Source organism: Fringilla coelebs (assembly GCF_963513975.1).
Source record: "Fringilla coelebs genome assembly, chromosome: 7".
NCBI classification, from domain to species: domain Eukaryota; kingdom Metazoa; phylum Chordata; class Aves; order Passeriformes; family Fringillidae; genus Fringilla; species Fringilla coelebs.
Genome location: NC_140035.1, coordinates 25,349,800 through 25,376,165, shown reverse-complemented (window position 1 = coordinate 25,376,165; position 26,366 = coordinate 25,349,800). Strand labels below are relative to the sequence as shown.

General features: G+C 36.7%; 1 protein-coding gene across 3 annotated transcripts in view; it reads right to left on the bottom strand.

The window, feature by feature from the left end:
- The window catches only part of PARD3B (par-3 family cell polarity regulator beta), a 383,490-nt gene that overhangs the window by 157,044 nt on the left and 200,080 nt on the right, over positions 1–26,366 (bottom strand). For 2 of the 3 annotated variants that reach the window (XM_084209781.1, XM_084209783.1), the window contains 4 exons: positions 25,928–26,057; positions 20,239–20,338; positions 18,054–18,169; positions 6,460–6,504 (listed from right to left, as the gene is read on the bottom strand). In XM_084209781.1, coding sequence (XP_084065907.1) covers positions 6,460–6,504; positions 18,054–18,169; positions 20,239–20,338; positions 25,928–26,057 — 391 coding nt within the window. The remainder of the gene's footprint in view (positions 1–6,459; positions 6,505–18,053; positions 18,170–20,238; positions 20,339–25,927; positions 26,058–26,366) is intronic. The other variant, XM_084209782.1, reaches the window with a different exon arrangement.

Here is a 26,366-nt window from a genome sequence, read left to right as displayed (position 1 = left end):
GCACACTAAGAGTCACAGAACACAAAGCATTCATAAAAATCAAAGTGAACAAGTGAATTTAGAAAAGATTCTTACATACTAAGGATGAGACAGCAGGGATGCTCTTGTTCAGTTTGCAGAGGTTTACTGCTACTTTTTATTCCCTGGTCTTGCCACTGAGAAAGTGGTTTTATTCATGGCAAGTAAAACAGTGTTAAAATAATAAAAAAAAAATTAATGCAAGTTTGGCATTTGAATTCAGTAAGGGTATTGTTTGACATGGTAGATATGGTGATATAGTGGACAGCTGCCTCACAGTTCTCACATCCATCCACTTGCTGAGTTTCCCTTCTAATGGCATGTAAGCTTGTCTCTCAAATGGGTGGTTCAAGGAGATAATCTCAGCACTATTCATTTTTGTAGTTCTTGTTTGAATTTTTGGCTGGTCTAGTTCTCTAAACCATCTCACCAGCTAAGCTGTGGGACTGGAATAAAGAATGGAATAACAGAAACCACGCAGCTGCAGATAGGAGGCATGGTGCCCAAGACTGCTTTATTCATCAGCAGCAAGCTTTTAGATCAACATCATAGCATCAAACATCACCGTCAAGTGAGGGATTTTTATCTACAGATGACTTTCTCAAGACCTAACAAAAAAGGGGTCACAACAAATCATCATCACACAGCTAATAAAGTCTTCCAAAAAACAAAACAAAACCAAAAAAAAACCCCAAAAAACAACCAACCCCCCAAAAAGGAAAGAAAGCTGTCAAAGAAATAGTTACAGCTGGTGAGTTACTGGGAGAATAAATTTATTCTTCTCAAGAGTAAAAATGAGTGGGTGTTTCCTTCTACAGAGGAGAACCATCTAACTACGTTATCTGAGAGTTGTTTATCAGCCACACAGACCTGGCAGGCATAGGGGACTGTAAAGATCCCTAGCCTGACATTCAGAAGAGATTTTGACTTACAGACTGCTTTTCACTACAATTCAACAATACAGTAAGTTCTGTTAATTTAGAATAATGGTTTGAATCACAGAACTCTAAGTGTCCAGCCTTCCTTTTCCTGAGTCAGTCACAAAGCAAACTTCTCATGCACAAATACATACAATTTTTGTGAAACTACCAATGTTAATCAATCCTCCCCATTCCCTCCCAGCTCTAACCACCAATGACAATAGCTACAACAGCATATAAAATAATATATAACACTATTATACATGTTAAAAAATAAAGCTCATTTTAAAAGGGTAGCAAAGCCATATTTGCATTGAGTATAAAGTAAGTTAATGTATCCTCCTAAGTTCACTAGACAAGTTGTGCTCAAAGAAAAGCAAAAAACAACAGCAGCGAGTGTTTTAATTTTTGGAGTAGAAATTGTTTGAAATCCCAACAATATAATACACTCCATGTAATATCCTTGACTTTATACTTTGCCAGACATAAATAAAGGAGAAAATAGTCACTCCCCAAGTGACCTGCAGGAAAAAAGGAACCTTATTTTTTTGCTTCTAAGCTGCATGAACTGATAGATATTCTCAGATGAGAATTTATTTGGAACTGTAAATTCAAAGCAACACTTGGCTTGGAGAATCATAATCAAAGTTGATGATGATGATAATGTTGATAATAACACGAACAACAACGCTACCACAAGAATATAATCATTCAGGAGAGATGCCCCTGGTGAATGTAACAGGAAAGAGTGAAAAATCTTGCAAAAATATTCCCCACAATAAACCATCAAACATAACCCACAGCTTAATAGACAAAGCTTACAGAGGCATGAGGTGTGGGTAATAGAGTGAACTGAAGCATCGTAGAAAGGTACTTGTGTTTTTGTACCAGTCACATTGAAATGGCATCAAGCATCACATGGCTGAATTAAGGGGGAAAAAAAAAATCTCATTGCACAGCTTCTAGTGACACCACAGTTTGCTTATATCCAGTATCCAAGCCAAGACACACAGGTCAGGCTACACTGTTATTGCTGAGGTATGCAGACTGTGAAGTAGTCAAGTCCTCTTCATACTTGCAAGAATGATTGAAGCAGCCAAGTATTACATTCTTATTCTCAAAGAGAAGGAAAATGAACTAAAATCAACCTTTTCTCCTCTCAGAAATGCAAAGGGAAGGGTCAGTTCCACATGATACACACTTTCAGTTAGTAGCAAGGCCCTTGTTTGGACAGGCACTTACTGCATACGTCAGGCAGCTCAGCCATTTACATGAGTCTTTTCTACTGCGGACCAAGTTACTATATAAATCCTTATGAACTCAGTACTAAACCCAATGCTTTAATGGCATCTACAGCAGCAAGAAGGTTTATTTAATAAAATTATAAAGTCTGGCATAAGGAGAGGAGAACAGCACTTCCCTATCCACTTCTTCAACATAATTGTGTTACCTGCAAATGAAACTTATTACAATGGCACCAGCTCCAAGCAAGCCCAGCAGCATGCACGAAGCTTTCTGTAGTCTTTCCTAAATCCACTATTATCCCCCACCAGATTCCTTGATTAAAAGGAAGCCTCTTGTGCTACAAAACTATGCATAAACCACTGGATTTTTCTGGTGTTCCAATAGCTCACACTTAGCTTTAACAAAACCTCAGTAAAATGTCCTTAATGCAGAATACATCCTGACATTAAAGGATGCAGAAATACACCAAGACCTTTACCCTAAATTATTCCAAACTATCTCCACTCTCCATGTGAAGTGCAGTTTAACCACAACTCAGTCACCCACACATGAGGCAGTACAGCTGTGATGGCACTCAGGCCCCAGGACAGGCTGCCCTAGCAGGATTTAGCTGCACAGCTGCCTCTCCAGGCCTTCCTTCCCAGAACACCAACCCTACTACAGGCTAAACAGCCACGTGGGAACTACACTGGCAGCAAAATTCACAGTAAGGGGCAGAGCTTGACAAGAAGCATCCTTCCAACTATGCCAGTGGGGCATTTCCTACTCAAGTCCTAGCCCTATCTCTTGCCATATGTTGTAGTTTAACCACACAGTATTAACTCAAATTCAGCTGGGTAGCAGAACTATCCCCTATCACTCAGCCTTGCTGGTACTAAGCCATAGCCTAGTCACATGTTCCTCACATAGCAGCCAGCAAGAAAATAAGATCTTACTCATCTTGTTTCAAGACTGTCTTGAAACAAAACCCCAGCCAAAAGCATGGTCTAGTGACATTAAAATAAAAATAGGAAAGCTTTTTTGACCATTTTGCTAATTAATATGTCAGAGCTCATAAAGAAAGACTCATCAGCTTTTCTCCAGCACTGCATCATCTGAAAGAGCTGTGTCAGCAGAGACCACAGCAGACAGTCAATACATACTAAAGTGTTCGAAGCAGTAAATCAGAGCACAAAAAAGAATTTTAGAAAAAAAAAGTAAAATAGCTGCAAAAAAAATCAGTACTCAATTTCATTATTTGATCTAAATCAGGTTATATTTGATATGCAATTCTTGCCCTTCTTTATAAAGGATATTCTCTTAACTGTCCTAGAACTGCTTTTACAAAAAGCCAGGAGTTTTATGAAAAACAAAGCTAAAGCTGCTGATATTTCATCTTTGTGAATTTTCAAGGATCTTCTCTGCTTTACAACAGAGGCCCCGCTTGTCTGCTTCTCATTCTCATCATTGGTATTGGCATACCATTGCTGAGCACACAGGAAGGCAGGAAGGTTACAGAGGACAAATTCTTTCTTAGAGGATTCAGAGAAGTTGTCATATACACACGCACACACTCATACACTCTGAAATCTGTTTTTTCCAGAAAAGGACCAGGAGGCTGCATCAATACACCACTCCAATGCTTTTGCTGATGGCATTTGGAAATATTTTCAATAGTATTCTTAGTATTTTCAACACTAAAAACACCTGTAAGCACAGCAGGAGTCTTCCATCCAGTAGGATGAAATACAGGCCAGGTATCAGAACCAGAAATCACAAACTGATTTCTGTAAGGGTCATATATGTATTTGGAACAAAGCTCCAGCCACCTTTCCACAGAACATGCTTACAAACTCAGGATATGTCCAGACATACTTCTAAAAATCAAATCTACTCTTTAAGGAGGGTTGGGGGGAAAGGAACTACTGCTTGTGGGTGCAATATGCAAAATGTCAGATGGGGCTAGATCCTTTTGATGCCTCAGTCTTACAAAGAATTGTGATAACCCTTTTTGAAATTATTGCACACCTCTAATTCCTGCTGCTGCTGCTGAGTAACATGGGATATGTGAGGTATAAAGTAGCTGTTCCAAAAGCTGAGACTAAATGCTTGAAGAGCCACTACCCCAGAAGAAACAGAAAGGATATTTCCCTAGAGAGAATTACTCAGCTGTGCATTTTAGAGAACAGGTCACGTTGAAGGAGAGATAGGATAATTGCACTGATTGTTAGTAGGTGATAATTAATTCTGTAGAGCAGTAAGTTTAGTTTCCTGAAGTCTAGAATAGGATGGAAACTCTCCATTCTGTAATGAGAAAACACCTGTGGTTTGCTTGCAGCACAAGAAGCTGCAATGTCTCTCTAACATTCTTAAGGTACCTACAGGAAGGCAGCACAATTAATGATGTGAAAACAGAAGTTTTGTGGTGGGACTAAACGCCAGACAACTGCACATATGACATATATTTCCAGAAAGCATAGAGTAAAAAGGGACCAGAGAAAAAGAACACCATGTTCTTGAACAGACTTATAAATTAAATCTTTGAATGGAAAAATGTGGAAACCAAAATTGCAGCTTGATTTCCGTTTATGAAGCATTAGGAAATGGAACATAGAGAGCAGGAGGAATGTTTTCAATGGTATTTGAACAGTATTTAAAGAGGATAGGACCAATAAAAATAATTTAAACACCAACTGTCTCAGAAGTTAGCTGAATTTTTTTATTCTTACAGAGGAAAACAAAAGAAACAACTTGAGGAATCTTTGTATCTATTCCTTGGGTGATTTGTTTGCCATGGATTTTAGTTTATGAAAAAAGACCTTAGGTATATGTAAGAGAGCCGTGAGGAATAAGTAAAGCAAACAAATCAAAGTTCAATAAACACAGGTCCACATGTTCATATAAAATTTGTAGGTGTCTTCAAACAGAAAACTTTTCAAAGTCAGTTTTCAAGAATCTGCAGAAGTGTGCAGAAGAAAGATTAAATGCTACTAAGAATGATATTATAAAGCTTAATGTACCTAAAACAATTGACTGCCAAAGAGTTATAATCTTACCCCTCGATATTCTTTGATAGCAGTGAATTCCACTGATCTTTGGTAAACTGCACAATGTTGCAATATTTGTAGTAATTTTTCTGAACAGGGAAAAGCCCAAGGGCAACACCCTCAGCTTCTTCAAGTTGACAAGATCATTTCTTTGAAGCTTTCACATTCCCCAAAGAGAAAGTTGAAAGAATTTTTTTCTTCCCAGGAGTGATAATATTTCAAGACATATGAACTATTCCCTGATTCAGAAAGAGAATCCAAGAACTTCACAGGCTTAGGAAAGATGCCAAAAAAATTTAAAAATAATTTCTCTACTAAGTTCAGGAAAAGGTCTTCAGATAAGGAAAATCCACACCAGAGAACTAAAGAAGGACACCCAGCCACACAGAGAAAGAATACCATAAACAATCAGGAATCTCATAGCTGACCTCCTTTTACATGAATTCAGCTTCTTACACCTATCCATGGAGTGGGAAAGGGCGGTGAACAATGTGCTACAAAGGGGCAGTCTGAAACTTCAGGATTTTCTAACATCAGAAGACACTGCTGAATAACCAAAGTTTTCTAGGAAGTTTAAGCTTTCTCATGTCAGCTTACCCACAGCTCATGAAAAATTACAATCTTATGTGACAATGCCTTGGAAGTTTTTTTAATACAACAGCTGCAAGTTGTACAATGCCCTGGCATGGTTGGTAGAACTTATTTAGTAAGCAGGTAGAGTAATTGCAGCACTATGGATTAATGTTTGTTACTATTATTGCCTGAAAAGCTAAAGAAAAAACAAATTATTTCTCCTGCACAAGCACAACAAAAGGAAAAGCTGTAACATTTTTTTTTTACTCTCTAAATTTTTTAGTTTTGTCTTCAGTATTCCTGGCAATGGAAGTATAACTCTGAGCAATAAGAAAAAGCAAAGAAATACTTGTATTTTCTCCAAGTGTGTATTGTTTAAGTCTCTACACTCCTTAAGACTGCACTTCTACTTATTTGAAAGTGCATTTTCTTCAATTTACAATACCTGTACTGAAAACTAAAGTTACAGCTCTTCCTGAGAATGACTTGCCTACATCCACTGCCTGGCTAAGAGCAACCCCTAATTCATCATTGTTCAACTTGGAGTCAGTGCTTACAAAGTAATGCCTCAATTGGCAAGTGTCTTTGTCACCACAGCTTGTGGAAGCTGACTTCATTTACTGCCCATACTACTTTCAAGTTGCTGACTTTTTCTCCAAAATAGGAGGACAGCTTACCCGATTTGTGTCCGGCCAACAAACCAACTTTGCTTTCATCTGCCACTGGAGAAATAAAAGAAAAGACACAAAGATCAGAAACTTATTTAAATTCACAAGCCTTTGAAACACTGTCAAATTATTTCAGACACAGTATCCTGAATCTTTAAATTATAATAATCTGAAAAAAACCCTTTCTTTACCTAATCCACATGGGGTGCTTCAAAGTCCAAATATCTGAATCAAAGCCTTCTGAAACCAATAAAAGGACTACCAGCAGTCCTTGTGGATTACAGATCAGGACCTCAGAACTTCCACACTCAAAACTGAGTTGTCAGAAGAGCAATTGCACTTGTAAATAACTCATCTTGCCAGACAAATCACAGGGCATAGGAGAGTTGTAGCATTTTCAGATCAAAGACCTCAATTGTAAAAAGAATCCAGATGTGGAAACCTTCCCATCTGCAAGACATCTCACTGACTCACAGGACCTCTGCAGATAATAAGGTCTCCCAAACCCTGATCTTTTTAAAGGCTTATGCATTTTTTCTATGTTACATTTTATCTTGTCTATAAATTGTAACTTTGTAGTATTTCACAACATTGTATAAAGAAAGATGCTTGCAGTAGCAACAGTTCGCAGACAGTAGTGGAGGAGCAAATTCTGAATGTAACAGGAATTGGAAGTTCTGTATAGTAAATTCAGTTTATTGTCATATATCTCAAGAAACTAATTAAAATATTCTCCTGGAGGGCTGAGGGGAAGAACCAATCACTATTTCTTAAAATGAATTCTATGCAAAGAAACAGCAGTAAATGTAATGTTAGGGATGATAAAACAAGAACAGGAAATGAATGTTAGGGTTGAAAGCTTATCCTTCAACTCTGCCTACCCAAGCATTCCCTTATAACTCACCTTAAAACAATCTCTTTATATGATAAAATAAATTGTCAAGTCATCCCAAAAATTCCATAAATGCAAACTTAAACAAGCTCTGTACAGCAGTCACTAAAAAAAAAAGTTTACACAGAGGGTTATCTGCCATAATACCAGAACCTGCTATTTTCTACCTAGGAGAGAGAGCAGTAGAGTGGTTACTGACATTTAGGCATTACTACTGGGAAAATAATGACAGTAAATATTTTCTTATATTGCCTCCCAACTTCACATTTAGGGAAGCTTTTACCCTCAAAAATCAACATCAAATTCAGGACTGGGATTCACAACTGGAGTAATGAATCCACAAATGACCACTGTATCTCTCCTCTACTTCTGTGACCTAATTGCCACGTGATGATCAGCAAATTGACATAGTGTATGGTTTTTATGGGATGTAGGTGCTAATAAAGGAAGACTAATGCTGCTTGCAGCATTATGTAGAGATTCTGCTAAACAAAATGGTAATGAGACTAGTCAAAATAAGAAGTGCAACCAGAACTCAAGTCCTTGATCTTTCAACTTTTTTTTTGTCCCTAGAAATGATAACTATCAAACCTGCTATGCAGTTTGATCCTGTAATGCAAAATGACTGGACAAGGATTTACTATAAGGATAGCTCAAACTCCTTTTCCTGCTCCCTCCTCCTAAATGTCCCTCTAAGCAAAACAACTGCGGAAAACTTTGGTCCTAAAGGTTAGTGTTTTGACAAGTTATGATTGTGTGAAAACAAGGGATTATAATGGAAATGGATTCATAGCCTTAATTATAGTAGTCACTAGTGGCAACCAGTATAATGTATGATAATTACTTAAAGCAGGTAATGTTACAGTACATAGGAACTTAAAAAAAAAGAATCCAAGCTTCACAGTATCTTTTTAAAGCTATGCTGATGGCTCGGTTTGCCTGAAACTAAGTTTTACATTATTAAAAGGGATAAATCCATTTAACTTAATCATACTTTACACACCAGCTTCACACACAAAAATTAGATTTTAATACTGGAGGGAAAAAAGGAAGAATAAAAAGATTAAAAAATGAAAAATAATCTTACCAAAATACAAGGTTAGCATTATGAGTTTAAGCACACACATGCACAAAACCTGGGAAATGCAAATATTAAAGTTCTATATCAAAGTTTGAGCAAAATACGTGCGCACCTCCACAGGGTAGTTTTCATTTCATGGGTTATTATGCTTAGGCAGGGTCTTTTAGGCTGGCCATCTCTCATTAGACCGAACAGAAGTAGCCCAGAAAAGTCCATTGGATAAGAACCCCATTGCTTCCCTTGTTTCCCAGAAAAAAAAAAGGAGAAGACTACAGAAAAATACCCAACAAAAACAAAACCAGAAAAAGGCTAACAGAAGATAAATACTTTGTATGCCAAGGTAGAAAACTTTGTAACTAATATTTCATTTAGAAAGTACATGGGACATGCTGTTCCACAAAACACCATTTGAAAACACTTCTTTGCACATTGTTCAAAACTGATACAAACATTCAGTTATAACAAAAACAGACTCTCTCTAGTTCTTGGTCTTTGAAAAAAGAAAAGTAGTAAGAGGAAATTTCTTTCCTAAAATTCTATTAGTTTTGGCCTGTCTTTGTAGAAAATCACCTGAAACATTTGAAACAAGAAAAAAATACCTTCTACTCTTAAAACTCAAGTAAAAAGAATTCTAATTATTTTTATATTGCAACATCAGAAAGTAATTACTTCGCAAATAACTGAAATATTTCAGCTCAAGAAGACCACATTTGGGAATGCACAAGTAAATATTTTTATGAAGACACTAGAATTACTGTATATTCTTGAGCTAGAATTATTAAATGCAAAAAATAGAAACTACCTAATTTGGGACTCCAAAGGAAAAATTCAAACAAAAATCTGGGAAGGATTCAGACAAGAGAATAAATAGATTCACAACAAGAAGATACTTCTCCTTTACTTGTGAATCAAATACTTCACATTTTGAAATGTCCCTTGAACCCCAGGGATTTGTTACTTCATGAAGTTATTAATATTTGTCCGTGGAAATCATGCCAGCTCTTTTAAAGCTACATCTATTATTTAGGAACCACATTTTCACCACAGAAACCAGTTATGCATTCACTGTCAGTCCTCAAAGTAATTGCTGAAATAAAAGATGAAAGAAGTTCTGCAGCTACTTAATAAAAACATGGACATTTGGGGGCCTAGCAGGACCACAGATTATGAAAGAAGGAATATTACTAAACCAAACAAATCTGGCTGATAGCAAATAATTGATACTTTTTTTTTAAGCTATGCCAACAACCACTAGAGAGAGTAAGAAATCCCACCTCTTTATGCCATGAGTTTTTCAGTATTTCCTATGGTAATACTCTTGAGTGCTGTTTTGTTTCAAGAAAATAGATGTTATTATTTAGCAACAGTAGAGGTACCCAACATGCCTTTGTGTCCTTCCACATAAATATTTTGACTGCCATTTCTGTGCCTTGCTCAAGGTAGCCATTTCATTTGAACTGCATGACTTCCAAGGGTTTAGTACACAACAAACTTCTGTACTTCTCAAGGTTTGAGTCAAATCCAGTCCAGGCTTACACACAGGCTAACAACCTAGTTCCAAACTGTTGGTTTAGAGAAGCACAAATGAATGCTGCTTTTGTCATAACCAACTGTCATAATCAACTTCCCTCCTTCTGCCCAGGTCAATTGCTGAACCATTGCATTATATTCCCCCAAACCAAAGAGTTACTACCATTCACAAGACAGAAGATTCTGCTATTCAACTTAAGTGACTCTTTCATCAAGGATCAGTTTTGCACATTGACTAAGAGCTACTAAAAAATCTTCAAAACATGTGAAAGTCACGTGTTTCTGCTGGACAAACTGACACGTACCTTTGAAGACCAGCTGCAGTTCTGTGCTCAGAAAAGAAGCAAACAAGGATTAAAATTACAATTAATGAGGAATCATAATATAAGACACTGAAACACAAGAACTTCCTAGAAAACAAATTTCCTAACAAATACCTTTGTTAGTTAATAGGAAGCCAAATATAAATTTCTTATTGTACACTAATCAATTCACAAGGGCTGTATTCCCAAAATATATATAAACTGATGCTTCCATGCTTCTCAGAATCCATCCGTTCTATGCTACAAACATATGATAAGAAAGCAAAGCCTCAAATGGGTCACTGTTTTTTCCTGGTGAACTTTATCCTTACTCAGCCCTTTCATCATAATGAAGGCAGTGCATCATCAATTAGTTGTAGTCAGTGATCGTGCCAGGGACATAATTCTCCTGCTGGTTTTATTTTCTGGGTGAAGCATCTCCCCATCTAGGAGTGGCATAAATCACTTGGAGAAATGGTGCCAATGTCTCACAACAATCACTTAGAAAATGCTGCTTCCTGCTCTAGGTCTGCCCTGAAGTGCTATGTACAAAGACCACAGGTTAAAATCCACACTAGCGACAAAATGTGTGTATTAGGAAGGGAGAACTTGCGCTGGCTTCAAATATTTTTGTTCAGTAATTCCCCCTCCTCACCTTTCTTGCACATAAGGGCATTTGTTCTGGGGTGACCTAGATATCCACCAGCTACTCACTCTTGAAGGTTTAGGAGTCCTTAATAGATTTCTGCTCACTTCAGTGTTGAAAAGCACAGAGATTACCAAAAAGCTTACACAAGGGCCAATGAAAAATTATACTTATGAAGTAGGAAATAAAAAAAAAGGGTAAACTTTTTCCAAAATGGCATCTATTTGGGATGCCCTGTTCAGCACATTTAAAGACAGGAATAAATCACATCCAAACCATGATTCTGGATTCTTTTTCTCTCCTGTACAAGGTTTTCTCTAATTAGATTTTTCACAACACTTTTGTTAGAACTGATTTAATACTTCAATTCAATTGTATTCAGAGAAGACCCCCAAGGGATATATCTTGTATGTCAGCACATGAGAATGAAAATGCTTAAGCTTGCATTTGCTATTACTACTACTTGTTGAAGAACCAGAAGTACAGTTGAGGCTGTCCACTGAGCACATTTAGCTTTAAATGGAAGTTTGTCTCCTGGCAGAAAAAATCACTGTTTTGCAATTTCCCAGCCAGCATGATAAAATTTCTTCACTTTCTTGTAGTGCCATAACTACTCGTTCTTGAAGGTTACACTGTTAATTGAGGCCATTGTGGCTTCTTTTACACTTTGGTCTTTTCTAATCCGCTCTCACCTCTGTTCCAGAGAAACCACATTAGGCTAAAACTCCCCCAACTGCACGTCTTCTACATGTCATTAACACTTCTTCCAAATTCCTAGGGTTAAACTGCAAGTTCCTAATGTAATCTGTCATCCACTGATTGAAAACATTGATATGGAACAGATTTAAGACAAAGTTTAGACAACATATTTATACCAGTGTTCTTGAAAGTTACTTCATTATCATCTTTACTTTCTTTCTTATAGTAGCTGCACATTAACTTAATTGCTATTTTCTCCCCCTAACATTTTAATGATCTAACTGCACTAACAGATCCACTCAAACTTACACTAAAGCAGCCTAAAAAAAAAACCACCTCAAGCATGTGTTACCACGTCCTCAGCTGTTTCACCATCACAACTCATACAACGCTCTCAGTCTGCTCCACAATAAACTTCCTTGAGTCCTAGAAGATTTCTACAAAACCAGTTCAAACAGTTGATATTCTCTTTTGCCCACTTCTGCCTTTATGCCACAACTCACTGTCCCCTCAACTGCACTGATTTGGTGTAAAACTGAGTAACAAAATTAGCCTTGTTAAAAGCCTCTCTTTTCATATAGAAAAAACCTAATTTCAGTCTCATTTCAATTCAGTTAACAGCATCCCTATCACTTAAGAAACAATTTTGCTTCATTCCTGAATTACAGATCTTACAAACAGAAATTTGAAAGTCATTTAAACTAAGAAAATGGCATTGTGTTCATTTGTAAAAATTGATTCTGCAGAGAGCCTCAGAAAATATACATCTAATCTGATCAGTACTAGAAAGCTACTCATGACGTAAGTTAGAATAATGTTAAAATCTCTTTTGGCCCTTGATACCAAAGATAATTACAGCCATAAGCCATAAAGTTTTTCCTTAACCCATAACATTTTGGTTCTTAAAACTTTCTCTTCCAAAGATGATTTTTAAATTACTAAGCCAGTAACACTGAGAAGACTCTTAGAATTCTGATCCGTCTTCTCCATTTCCTCATTAAAGCTCTAACAAGCCTAACTAGCTCCTAAATGCAGTTCTGAAGTTGGTTCCAAGTCAAAGTAAATAATTCTATTCCATACACACAACATGGTTAACAAAACAATGACTTTAAAATACCAAACTACTTTTTATCCAACTAATACCATAACTTTCACTGGGGACCTCCCAAATATATTCTTTTAATTGTATCAGAATCCAAACATTGTTAGAAGGACCGATTTTCATTAGCTCTGTCTGGTCCTCATTTGCTTTTGTTTTGAGATATTTATTTCAGTTTACAGAAATTACACTCAGACTAAAAATAATCTGCTTCAGAGCAAACCATGAAACAGCTAATAGCATCTTGACTGCATTTTCCACATCCTTCTGGATATGGGACACGGGTTTCCCTTCATTTGAGGCATTTTAAAAGTATGAACTGTAATTGAATGCATCCCTTCACTAACAAAGAAATTAACATTTAGTTAAATATTGGCTTCCTGGCAGAATACTCCATACCTTATACCTTGCACATTTACTTGCTAATTATTCCCAAATAAGTAAGCTGCCCGATATTTTAATAAATATGCCCCAAGGTTAAGGGATTCCAAGTATGTCTAATGATGTTTCAGCAAACAATATTTCATTCACATTTAAAATCAAGTAAAGGACATATCCATTTCTTCAGGCTATAGAGCTTAATCAGTTAAAATTTATGGGGTTTTGCCTTTGATGAGGAAAAGAAGAGGGAATTAAGCAGCACCTTGGGATAGTGGTCATGGGTTATTATACCAACATCCTCAAATATAAATCTACACAGTACTTTGCCTGAATAGATACCCAACAAAAATGCTGTATATTCATATGATTTAATTCCACGTTGCTCCAGGTTAAAACAAGCCACACTTTCATGTGTTTGCACACAATTCCCATGGCTGTAGTTTTTACAGTACATTTATGCACAGCCTAAATCACTCCTGTGCATAAAGATTTATGGAAAGTAAGGGTGTTGGAGATAGACAATAAGACACCTCCTTTCCTTCCGTTTTCATAGAGCACACTGATTTACACTTTCTAATGCAACATTAAAAAACAATTTCACATTAACATTACAAAAATTACCTTTTTAATATAGTTAAAAGAACAAACTATTGAAAATGGATTCTGACAAAATATTATACAGAAATTCTTCTGTAGAGAACTGTGGTAATGCAAGGGAAAATGTGTGTATATAGAAAGTTGTTAAAAGCAAGAAAAAAATTATCCTTACAATGACTCATTTAGAAGCCATTGATTTCTTAATTTTCAATTTGCTGTTAAGTTCCAAAAGAGTGTTCCAGTTCAGTGTGAAGGGAAAACACAACATTTATTTCCACCATTTTTCATCTTGTTTTGCTTATCTTTAACACTATGCTCTAAGGACAAGTCAAAGCTTCACATGCAGTGAAATTCTGGTCAGTACCAAATCAGACTTTGTTTGGCTCTGCCTAAATTCTTCAAGTCACAGTTGTAAGGGGGATCTTTGCTTTGCTAACATATGGATGACCATGGCTGAAGAACAAAAACAAAGAAATGCAACTGAGAGAATGTGTCAAGTGCCAGGATTAGCAGAAGAAAACAGGGGCCTGTGCTCTTTTTATCACCATCAGTTCAAAATAAAAGTAGGCAAGGCCAAGAAATATCCACCATAAGACACAGGATATGAACTCTGCCAGTGATCCAGAAAGTGCTGTCATTATCTCAACACAGCAGCAGGGAAGAACATTAAGACTTATGGCTGACATGGAACTAATCTGTAGCCTATTACTCTGAATGAAGCTGTAAATTTTGAGAAGCATTTGATCACTGTGGAAATGATGGATTCTAAAACAGAGAACCAGTCACCCTGCCCCCATACACTCTGTACAAGGACAGCTGTGCAGATGAGGCAAGTTCTGCTCATCTCTACAAAACAAAAAAAAAAATTATCACGTGCTTTTTTCTTTTTTTAATTTCTACAACAGTGACTCAATAACATATGCTACTGATTTTTATTTTATTTTTTTAAAGTAGGTTCAAGCAAAAACTAACTCATCGGGAAAGAAGCAGAGTTGTTGAAATACACCAACCTTAGGCAATGCTACTTTTGGGTTCATGCTATCTGTGAATTTGGCACAGTTAAGACTTGTGCCAGTCCACAGGACTCACGGCATGGCAGCCTAAACAAGCAGGTGGCAGTGGTTCATACCCTCTGCTCCTGTCCAGCTGCCCAGCCAACAGTCCTGACATGTACCAAGTGTCAATATACTAAACTCCAGCTGCCCCACTGGCAAATAACCTACAGCTGGATGAGCCAAGTTCCTTTCACGGCAGGCTTTGCTCTGGAGAGTGACAACAACAAATTGATGCACAATGTTAGCAGTACTGAACACTTTTTCATCATCCATCCTTATTACCTCATATTATTCACTGAGGATATTAATTTATAGCAATTTTTATTTTGTAAATAGCTATGACTGGAAAGCAGATTAAGCACTCAAAGGTTTCTGGGCTTCAGTATGTATATAACTGAAAAGAGAAACATCAGTGTTAAATGAGTCCCGATTGTGAACCTGTGTAATTATAGACTAATCTTTACAGATTTGCCTCTTTACATCAGGCCTCACCAAAGCCAGGAAGACCCTTACTATACAATTTCACTAGCTCCCTAATTTAATGAATGTATTATTTTCACATAAGGTTCACAATCGATAGTAATATCTGGATTTTCTTCTGTTTCAAACATTACCCACTTTTGATGATCCTTTGGATGGCAATGTCATTAAGCAATCCCGGCCTTTGTAACCCTTGTAATTCAGCTATGGGTGCATTATACACATTTCCAGGTAAAGCAGAATGCTTCCTGAGTAGCACTACAGATTTCACATTTATGCCCTGTACTAGACAAATTCTGTCCACTGCTGAATTTGTGATTGTCATTCTGAGTCACTAGACCCAATCTCTGGGTGATTTCACAGATCTGTGGAGACACATGATTCAGAGACAACTTGGTTTAAAAAGAAAGAAACTGCATGTAAATCATGTGTTCTAAGGTCTCAGAGCTCTCCTCCTGGACTCCGGTTCTGTGTTTTTTTCTGTTCATCCTGTTGGATTTATTTTTAAGAGGACTGGCAGAACTTGAGAACAAAAGAAATGTAGTAAGTGGACAGTGTCCCATGACTACTGGAAAAATAGGGCCTAGAACTTCTCAGAGAAAGGACATCTCCCCTTTGTTACCAAATTTACTGGAAGATGACTTCCCTATTTCCTTTTTTTTCAGCAGTGCACTGAAATCAGTAGGGGGACACAGACGCATGCTGGGGTGAGAAGTTACTATTGGTCATGACTGCAGTTAATTTAGAAGCCAGCAAAAAAACCCTAAGAAATAACTTTGCTTTCCCAAAAACCCATCCTGGAAAGTGTATTATATGAATGCTCTATTTGGGAGCACATTTTTTTATATCAAACTATTGGGATTTTATTTGTATTTGAAGCACTTTATATTGCAGTTACTTCACTTGAGATTTTCCTGTTTCTCTTCTGTTTTCTCTTTCAGACAGCAGCTTCTGCCTGAAGTCTTTCAAAAGGCAGAAGGCTAAACATGGTACTTCACTGCTTGCTGGAGAATGACTGTAAAAGGGCCCAGCTTTCATCTTCCTCAGTTTCATTAATAGCCAAGCTATGTGCAAGGAATTTTACTTCATCCATTGTTATTTATGAAACAATATGGTGCAGATCTTTCATAGTGCCTCCAATTCCTTATATGTGCGTCTCAAGTAGATTTACCCTCACATGTTCAATCAGACTGGACTTTCCAACAGATACCTCCTACAGGCAACAATTTCTGAACACTCTAAAAGATACATTTGTGTCTAATTTTTGTTTTATTTTTGCATCCAACTTTATTTTCGCTTTTAGACACCATGATTTAGTGACTCATGTATATTCTCAAAGGATTGCTCCTGAGTGTCAGGAACAGATTGTGTATAGAACTTCAAGTATGAAGTTCTATACACAGCAGCTCTGAATATGCTCTCACATGCTCCCATTGCCTAATTTTACACTGGTGCTCATGAGCATTCTTTCCTGGGACTTCTGTGGGAGCTGGAAGCAAACCTTCCTAAAAGAAGGCTCAGTAAAGTTGAACATTCATTTTTCTAGTAGACTACATGCAATATATGGTTTGACTCAAGTCTATTAACCCAATCATTTTTTGAGAAGCATTTTCATTCTTTAAAAATAACTTATCCATTACTCTTCATCAAAACACTGGAACAGAAGAGCAAATGACATGTTTTGCCTGGTCATGCAATAGTGTTACAATTCTGCCTTAGGACCTTTCTTCAATTAACTCACATCCATTCTTAGGCATTTCATGCATTAAAAACTGCATGGCTTTCCTTACACACTATAAGAGGAGTACACACATTTAATGTTGCATCAAAATAGCCTACTAAGATGACAATAAAAATCAACAACACAAAACCTAAGACCAGTCTGGAACACTTCACTGGAAAAAAAAAAACCCTGCAAGTTAAGAAAAAGCTACCCTGAAACTGTATATAAAATGAATCACTTTCTATTAATGGCATAGCAAACCTGATCCAACATTATTATTATTAAAGATATCCTAATGGTAGTCCTCAAAGTTTCCCCATCAACACTGGAATCCAAAAAATACCAAAAATAACCAACAGATAGAATGAGTACGGCCAAGAAGAATTAAAAGGAAAAAGAAAACCTTATTTGATTTTCTTTGAGACTTAACAAGCTTTCTTGAACCCTCATTAAAACATGGCTTGGTTTTTCAGCTGCAATAACCCTTCAATCATCTACCTACAAATGTTTTCCTGCTATTGAAAAAGCCTTTTATTTTCTACTTCACCCCCCTGCAAGATTTCCTGCACAGCACTGATGGGTAGAGAACCATAACCTTACACTCTTCCAGCATTTATAAAGATCTGCAGCATTTTGCCTCTTTTTGTCGTTGTCAATGAAAAAATAAACAACTTGTGTTAGGAATTTACCCTTTGTCCAATGTAGTTTTACAATCATTTATACTCTATAAAAGAAATTTTTTTTGTCATTGCTGGTTTTGCTTTATATTTTAGACATACAAAACTTGTACAGCATTCTTTCAGCTCATTTTTCAATCATTCCCCCTTTTCCTCAACTAGGATTTCAATACAATGGGCGTTTATAAAAAAAAAAAAAACAAACAAACCAAAACAACCCAACCAAACAAAACCAAACAAAAAACCAACAAACTTTCTTCAGCTCCAAAAAAAAGAGCAAATAGCTGCTAGAGGAGGCTGACCATTGTCCCCATCACTGTAGCTCCTCTGCAGAACTTACTCCCTGATGTTAGTGTTGAAGAAACAAAAGCAAGAAACAGAGATGGTGCAGATGGGCTAAGGCTAGAAAGCTGACCTATGTGTCACCCCAGCCCTTCTTACCCAGATCCATGCTTTTTGAGGCTTTCAGATTAATTGATTCAGACTGCTTGGCTGGTGTCAAAGATCTGAAGTTGATGTGCTGATCTGTTAAATGCGCTGCTGAATTTATGATAGGGCTGTAGGGAGAAAAAAAATGTTATGTAAAATGTTAAGGTACCAGTTCAAACCACAAGTGAACTAATTAAAGAATGCACAAATATCCATGTTTCTTTCTCCAGTTGCTTACAGCATGCATTTTTCAAATCGGATATTGATCCTCAACTTCCTTTTCTGAGACTTAACACTTTCAGTCACTTGATTTCTCATCACAGACTGAAATATAAATGCAAATGATCAGCAGTAACTTTCTTTTCATTCTGCTAGTTCTATCTAACCACTGCATTTCCAAATAGCATGCTACAGAATGTTGGAGAAATTCTGCAATGTACCTGGATCAATTCTACTTCATCTGCTAATATAAAATTATTTTATAGCCTTGCACCAAGTTTGCAGAGGCTGGAGGTCTTATGGAGCGTGGTATGACTAAAGAATTCCAGGATATTGTGTTTGCTTGCTTTGATTTTTATTTTGTTTTGGTCTTTTTTTTTTTTTTTCATTCTTTTACTTCAACGCAACTTTCTAAACATTTCAAAATTGCACCAGAGTGAAACTCCAAGTAACTTTCAGCTCAAAATGCAACAGCTCAATGCAATCTGAAATCCTACCTGTCTCTTTTTTGATTAGAAACATAAATTATTATTCTTTGAAGTATTCTTAAGCAAGAAAGGATTTAGAAAAACAAAAATATTTAGTTCGAAACAGCTCAAAAGGTTTAGTTTTTCAGTGTCAAAATACCTTCCTAAGTATTCTCCTATTCATTTTGTTGAAATGCAATTTCAGTGAAATCAGTGTGACTTGATACAGCAATTCAATTTCAAGAGAACTTTAGTTCTAAATGGAAAAACAATACAACACTGGAAAAGTCAGGGTGAGACAAAGGACCTGTAAATTCATCACCATTTTAATACATCATTAGCATTTAAGAGAATGTTTTTCTCTGAGCTTGCTGGAAAAATCTAGGAACAGATTCTAACAACCAACTGCAGTTGAGAACGTAATGCTGAATTGCACTCTGATCTGTGTAGACTTGTTTGTTTATCATGTCATATATGCCTGCCTGGGAGACCAGAAATAAAAAAATATTCCAGGGTAATTACTCTATGTTAGCAAAATGAAAATAGATATGAAAGTCTTGTATAAAGCATTCAAGGTATCCATAATAAAACAGATCTACTCTTTGATGCAAGCAATCTCTTAAGGGTAGTTTTTACTCACACTCCAGCACACAAGGGCAGACACATGGCTACATTTCTAGCTGAAATGCATACTTTCTTAATAGCATTGCAGTAGATGCATGACTAACAAAATTGAACACACAGCAAATGAGGGAACAATGTTCAATGGTGCATTTCAGCATCATCAGGATTGGTTGTATTCCTCATCATCAGGAGAGGCTGAAATTATGCCTTTGATTTGAATCCTGTGGTACTTGAGATAGAGAGAATGAGTCACTGTAAACTTCAACATGTTTACACTTTTTTCTGCACCTCCAAACTTCTGTATTTACTAAGGAAATTGGAGCTTACAGCTGCTATCAAGCATGGCAGGCTTTGCACAAGTATCTGAAAAATCTACCCAATACCTTTACAACTGGTAAAGCGTTCATTAATTTTTCTCCTGCACATTTCAACGTTCAGACTTACTGAAAATTCATTTTGTAGTCTCAAGAATATCTTCATGTGACATAAGGAGATTCAGTTTCTTACAAACTGTGTTTGCCTTGGACTTTTAAAGCTTTAAGAGACTTCACACTGCATTTACACACTGCACCCACAGTGCAGTTTTAAATTAACATTTTTTTTATTTGGGATTATACTTTGGGATTTTTTTTTTGTTTCACTGAACACAAGACAGGTATCATCTCTCATGTATAGCATGCATACTGCAGCTTATGTACAACTGAAATGAACAACACACTAAATGCTAAAATAACATACACAGCTTATGTTAAAAGACTTTCCCGTGACTAAAGAAAGTAGTACAAATTAATTAAAAAAAAAAGAGGTTTTACAATCAATTAGAACTATTATCACAATCACTAGTGAGCAATTAGTGCTGTAACTATTAAGAAGAGCTGAAGTCCAACCTGTGATTATAATCCTCATTCAGTAGATCCTCACTAGGATGCGGTGGGAGAGGTGGAGGTGTTTCATTTTCACCCTTGCCACGATCAGAAACTGGAAACTCTGAAACAGAATTTAGAAAGGAGTTAAACAATCTGCAGAAACAACTACATTACACCAGTTCACTGACTGATGACTGGAAGGCCTCAAGCAATGCTGAAGTAAATCACAAATTATTCAAATCCCTAAACTAACTAAACTAGAATTAAAATCACACCAAGCAGAAAATACACCCCTTGGGATTTTCCTGAAGAGCTGATTTTCAGATTTGCATATATATAATTAAAGGTAAATATAGGGAAACTTTGTACTTATAGTGAAGTTGAGTGCAAGGCACAAATTGCTTTACTCCATTTTTAACTTCTCCATAGCTGCATTCAGACTGATTGCAGGTTCATGATTTCAGTCCCTTTGATGGGGAGCATTTATCACCTTTCATGTACAGAAGAGAACCACATTCTCAGAAAAGAGATCAGAAGAAGAAAAATTTCTATTATTCTATGGCAAGAGAATAAAGTGGCATTTCTTAATTACAGTCTTCACTTTCCTACTATTACTGCAACTCCTTCTTTACCTTTACAAACTGCATCCTGCTAACAGCAGAAGGTTACTTTTTACAAAGACAAATATAAACTACTCAAACCATTTAGTGGTTTGTTAAGCAACAATACTTAAATATCTGCAATATTTAGTAAGACTGCTGTGCTCACTGTAGGCCAGTTCATTATGTCCTGTAAATCTACTTCTCAACCCAAAGGTACCATCTAAGAAAAAGTCCCTGCATTTTTCAATGTAGAATATGTCTTCACCCCTCCCATACTTAATAGGAAAGATGGACACTTCCTTGGGTTTCAATGGCAGGTAAGCAATCTAATAATAGTGACATGCCACACTTTAATGTGACCTCTTCTGTGGCATGGAATGTTGGCAATCTTTTTGTATAATCCTCTCTGAAAGCATTAACCTAACCTGAGAAAAAAAGGGTTGGCAAGGAGGGATCAAATGAGAAAGCAATAGATTATATTTATGTGGTAAGAGCACTTATATAGCAAACAAAAAATATTGGGGAAAAAAATTCCAACCAAAAACTCCCCAAAAAAGCCAAACAAAAAACAATCCCCACAAACCTACACTATTAGCTCAAGAATCCTATAAAATTCCTATTGGCTGGATAGCCTCCTAAGAAAAAATAGCTCAATCCCTGTGTCTCAGGAAAAGTGTGAGCATCATCAAAAGAAAGTGAGGATAAGCAGATGAGGAAGAAAGTTTTAATGAGATCTTAAAAAATTATTGTCAGGTATGCTACCTTACATACACACACACACACACAGAGGCTTCTTGCACTGTGATGCCCATTCGTTCAGGTTTGAATACAAGAACAGGAAACAAATGAGAAGTAAAAGGCAAGTTCTCACAGGAAAAAGAACTTAGAACAAAAGAGGAAGTCATATTGTCCAATGTGATACTAAATGTAATTACCAAAAGGAAGGAGACTATGAAGTTCTGCAAAAAGGCTGCAGGACACAAGTAAGAAATGCAGGTAAAGCTCCCTGTCAGAGACTGCAAAGTGATGCACTCCTGAGACTTAAGGCTCTTATGGCTCTGTAACAGTACACTAGATGTGCACTGGATTATTCTTTCAATATATGCTAAGTGAAGTCAAAGGGAGAGAGTCATTTACAAGTGCAAAAAAGTCCAAACACTCCAACTGGAACTCAATAGTTAATGGTGTGCCTCATTTTTAAATAGTGTCTAAGTTTTCATTCCTCCTATCTGAAAAATGATGTAGTATAATTCAGAAGCATACTGAAAAGACAGCAAGGTTAGTTGGACACAGGTACAAGCACTCCTAACAATGATCACAGATAAAGATTCTTTAGTTTAGAGACAGAAGCAATAAAAGGAAATGCAAGAGGAGTCTATGAAAACTGTAGAAGCTACGCTTGAAGTGACAAGGAAGCTCTCACTGTTTCATGCACAGTAACAAGAAGGCAACCAGTTTAACAGTCAAGTAGCACACCTAGGACACACACAAAGTAGTGTTTTCCACAGAACTCACTGCCATAAAGATAGTCTGGGAAAAAAACTAAGAAATGTACCAAAAGTTAGAGATGTGCCTATGGCCCAATGGTCCATACAGTACCTTTGACTTAGGAAGTCCCTAAACCCCTGAGGATCAAAAGCAGGAAAGAGATGCCTGATGGAAAAAATTTAACACCTCCACCCAAAAAGAAAAAAACCAAGAAAAAAACCTAAAAAACCCAAAACTCAGACCCACAAAAAACCCAACAAACTAAAAAAGAAATAGAACTACACCACACTTACACTGTGGTTAGCCTTTTTGAGCAGACTCCTATAGCCATGGCAAGAGACTGAGCATATAATGTACTTATACTAACTTAGATTCACAGTAATTGGTACATCATTTCACCAAGGCTGTTTGATCATGGGTTACCACTGGTATTTTTCTTACAGTAACAAAAGGATACACACAGAAAAACGTCAGACTTCCTCAGTGAATCAGAAATGATCACAAGGGATTACAGCTCCCAGTAAAATGGGAGCAGGAGCCAGAGAATGAGAGAATTTAACCTGAGGGGCAGTCACTGGCTCCATGTTCAAGACCTCAGGAAATGACCCTAACAGATCCAGATAAATCTAAGCACTGAACAAAATGTATTGAATTTTCAGATATTAAATAGACTAAGAGAGTAAAAAAGAGTAACTCAGGCAGAGTAAAAACTGAGTTTGTCTATAAGACATGCGCAGCATTTACAAGAAAAATCTAAATAATTAAAAATTTCACTTCTTAATTTTCTATCTTGATGTTACCACATATATATGAAAACAGAGGTGCTTGTACAACCATGAGGATTTGGCAGTCTCTGGTAGCAGAGAAAGTTTGATTATTTTGCTACTTAACAGAGGGATGACAGCATTTTCCCTATAACTATTTATAATATAGGGTTATAAGAAATATATCAGAACCTCTAATGAAACACATTCCAGTAATCTTTCAACACCAGAAATGTAAAGCTGCTGGCATTGAAGTATCAATTCTCAAAGAGATTGTTCTAAAAAACACCGTGAAACAGCTTGGCAGCAAAAGAAGTGAGGACCTGAAGGCAGCAAGTGTTATTCATGCAAAAATAGAACAAACACTGGCATTTCAATATTGGATCACTATTCCTTCCCCCTTTATTTAAATATCCACAGGCAAGACAAAATTTAATGTTTTGGCTATAAGCACTTTTCCCCAGACATTAGTTTTTCTTGCTCATGTATAATAAAAAAGACTCTTAAAACAGACAGCAATATTAACAGGCCAAGCTTCAGTGTATTTTTGCTGAGCTTTTATAAGAATTTTATTGGTAGGAGCAGTGAATGGTACTGGAAATAACTTATTAGAAAACATTAATTAAGAAAGTGACATTTTATGAAACATAATACAGCTCCTACATTAAATTCTTATATCAGATCCCATATTATGTTAAAAATCTCTTCTCTGTTTTATTATTCTTTGCAAAAATGTACCAATTACACTTCTATGTTCAAGATGTGGATAGCACACTGTGAGCATGTACAAGGATCCGTTCCTGCCTGACACAAGAAGCTCACTAGGTCTATGGCTCATGTCCTTAAACAGACACACAACCTAAAGTTCATAGCTGAAATAAAAAAGGGTTGTGCACAGGAAGTGTTTCAGCCTTACAAATCCCTTGAAACTCTGAGGACAAAACTTTCTAAGAAGAAATGCAAAAAAATATTTAAACCAGTGATAGAAGGAAAAAGGTGACAGGCCCATATGGATAACAGAATGAGCATTAGCTCAATAATAATTAATACTATGATTTCAAAATAAGATAAATATTTCTGCAATGTGTGAGACTAGTCTTAAGCCCAAATTGTCTTTCACCAAAACAATTTCTTATCAGAGCTGTCCCACAGCCCTCCTGCTGTAAGTGCCTGTACAGTTTTCCACTAAGATCACTGAAATTTACTCATCAAACACCAAATCTTCAGCAGAAATTGCAATACAATGATATCCTGACCAAGTGGTAGCAACACCTTTATCACCTCTTGTCCACTGACTCCAATTCCAATCATTTCCCAAGCCACAATTGTGAAGGCTCAGCCATGCCAAAGCCCTCCCTGTGCCAGCAGCACTCCACAGCTTCCTTTTCACATCTCACATTCTCTTCTGAGGCCACCACCTTTTTTTGCTATAATGCCTTCTTATCATAATTCTTTAATTAAAAAGATGCCTATTTAAAATAATTTTATGACTGAGCTGAGAACTAGCCATCCTGATTTCTGGATTGCACTTGAAGAATCCTTATCTGAAAGCACAACTCATCCACATACTTTGGTTTGAATTCAAGTGACAGGTTAGCAGTTGCCATTCATCTGCATCAATGGCTTCAGAGCGTTTGCTTTTATGGTTTTTAAGGAAGCAATTAAAGGCATTTGCTTCTTTTTGATATTTCTTTGGTAATGCCCAACTCTATAGAGCAGGCTACCTCCAAGGATTGGACCCTTTTCTCCTGAAACTACAAAATGAGCATAAATTCCATACAAGAAAAACATAAGGTAGATCTAAGCAAAAGGATCTGATAGTTGAATATTTACAGAGCTTCAGACTATACCCAATTCTTTGCCTGGAGTCACACTGTGAAAATATTGAAGTCAACACAAATAAGTTACCCCTAAATTCTATGGGAGTTTCTCTTGAATTTTACAGATAAGGGCTCTTTGGTTTTGATTAAAAGTACCCCACACAGTCATCACAGCAACCTATGAAATTACTTTTTGCAGGTTACCGTGATTCCACAGTTGTCTAGGGAAGTGGGAAAGATCATGCATAATTCAACTACATCAAAGAAAATCTTTTTTTCCTACTGAAAAGTATTTAGCTATGTGCTTGACTTGAAGAATGAGAGCACACTTAAAAGGATAGGGGTCAAGACCATCTCAAATACTTAAACTTTTCAAATATCTAGTACCTTGCTGAGTCAGGAGCAAATTGAACAGATAGTACAGTATGCCATCAGAAATGAAAAAAGACAGGAAAAGAAGTGGCCTTAAATGCTCTTACTTGTATGCCACCATATGCTCGCAAATGTAGGTTTTCTTTGCACAATTTACACAATTACCTAATTCTTTTTAATGAGTTCATTAATATAATTCCAATTTGTAAATTAAGGAAATGTTTTTAACCTTTGAACATATTTTACCTTAAAGTCTAAAATAAGCAAGTGCACTTTTCGAACATCATGTTTTAGTATAAATTAATTAAGCTTATAATAACCTAGGACATAATCTAAAAATTAAATGTAAAAATCATTGCGCTCATTAAAGATATATAGGAAATAAACATTTTGACAACATATATTTTGCACTCATCATTTGTTTTTTATCCAGTCTTACGTGTTGGGGCAGCGAGCTAGAAACTGTTACTTAAACTGGAATTTGTGCCAGGAATCTCATTCACAACTTCTGAGTCAGCTCTCCCACCCTCGCTGGATCTTCAAGCCTCAAAGTAACATAGTGTGCACTTACTCTAATTAACTGTTTTTGGTGGCTGTGGATTTCAGGAAACAAAACCACAAAGCGCTCTCTGTCTCAGCACAGAGATGGATATGTAGAGACTACCTTTTATTCCTTCCTGAGGACTGCATGTTACAAATTGCTGGAGAATGGAATCATTGCGTCGGGAAGCAGCTGCGAAGTTATGACTCCCGTCAAAGGCTGATTTTTGAAAGACTCCCTGGTCTGAGCGTTCCTAAGGGAAAAACAGAACCACACATTGCAACACAAAATTTACATATTCAACAACACCGAAGAGCATCCGTCACTGCAGACAGCGCACGGACGCTGTGATATAATGTGTTTACTGTATACTTCCTCCTCTCAAATGAGAAACTGGAGAGAGCTCTTCAAAACTGCAGTCTGGTTTTGCTCACCATGAAATAACAACATCCAAGCAATAACAACCATTAAGAATGATGCACAAAAATGAAGATTTTTTTTTTTTTTTTATGACCCACAACTGGCTTCATTCAAATTCTCCATCTGGGAGGGCAGCTTGTGA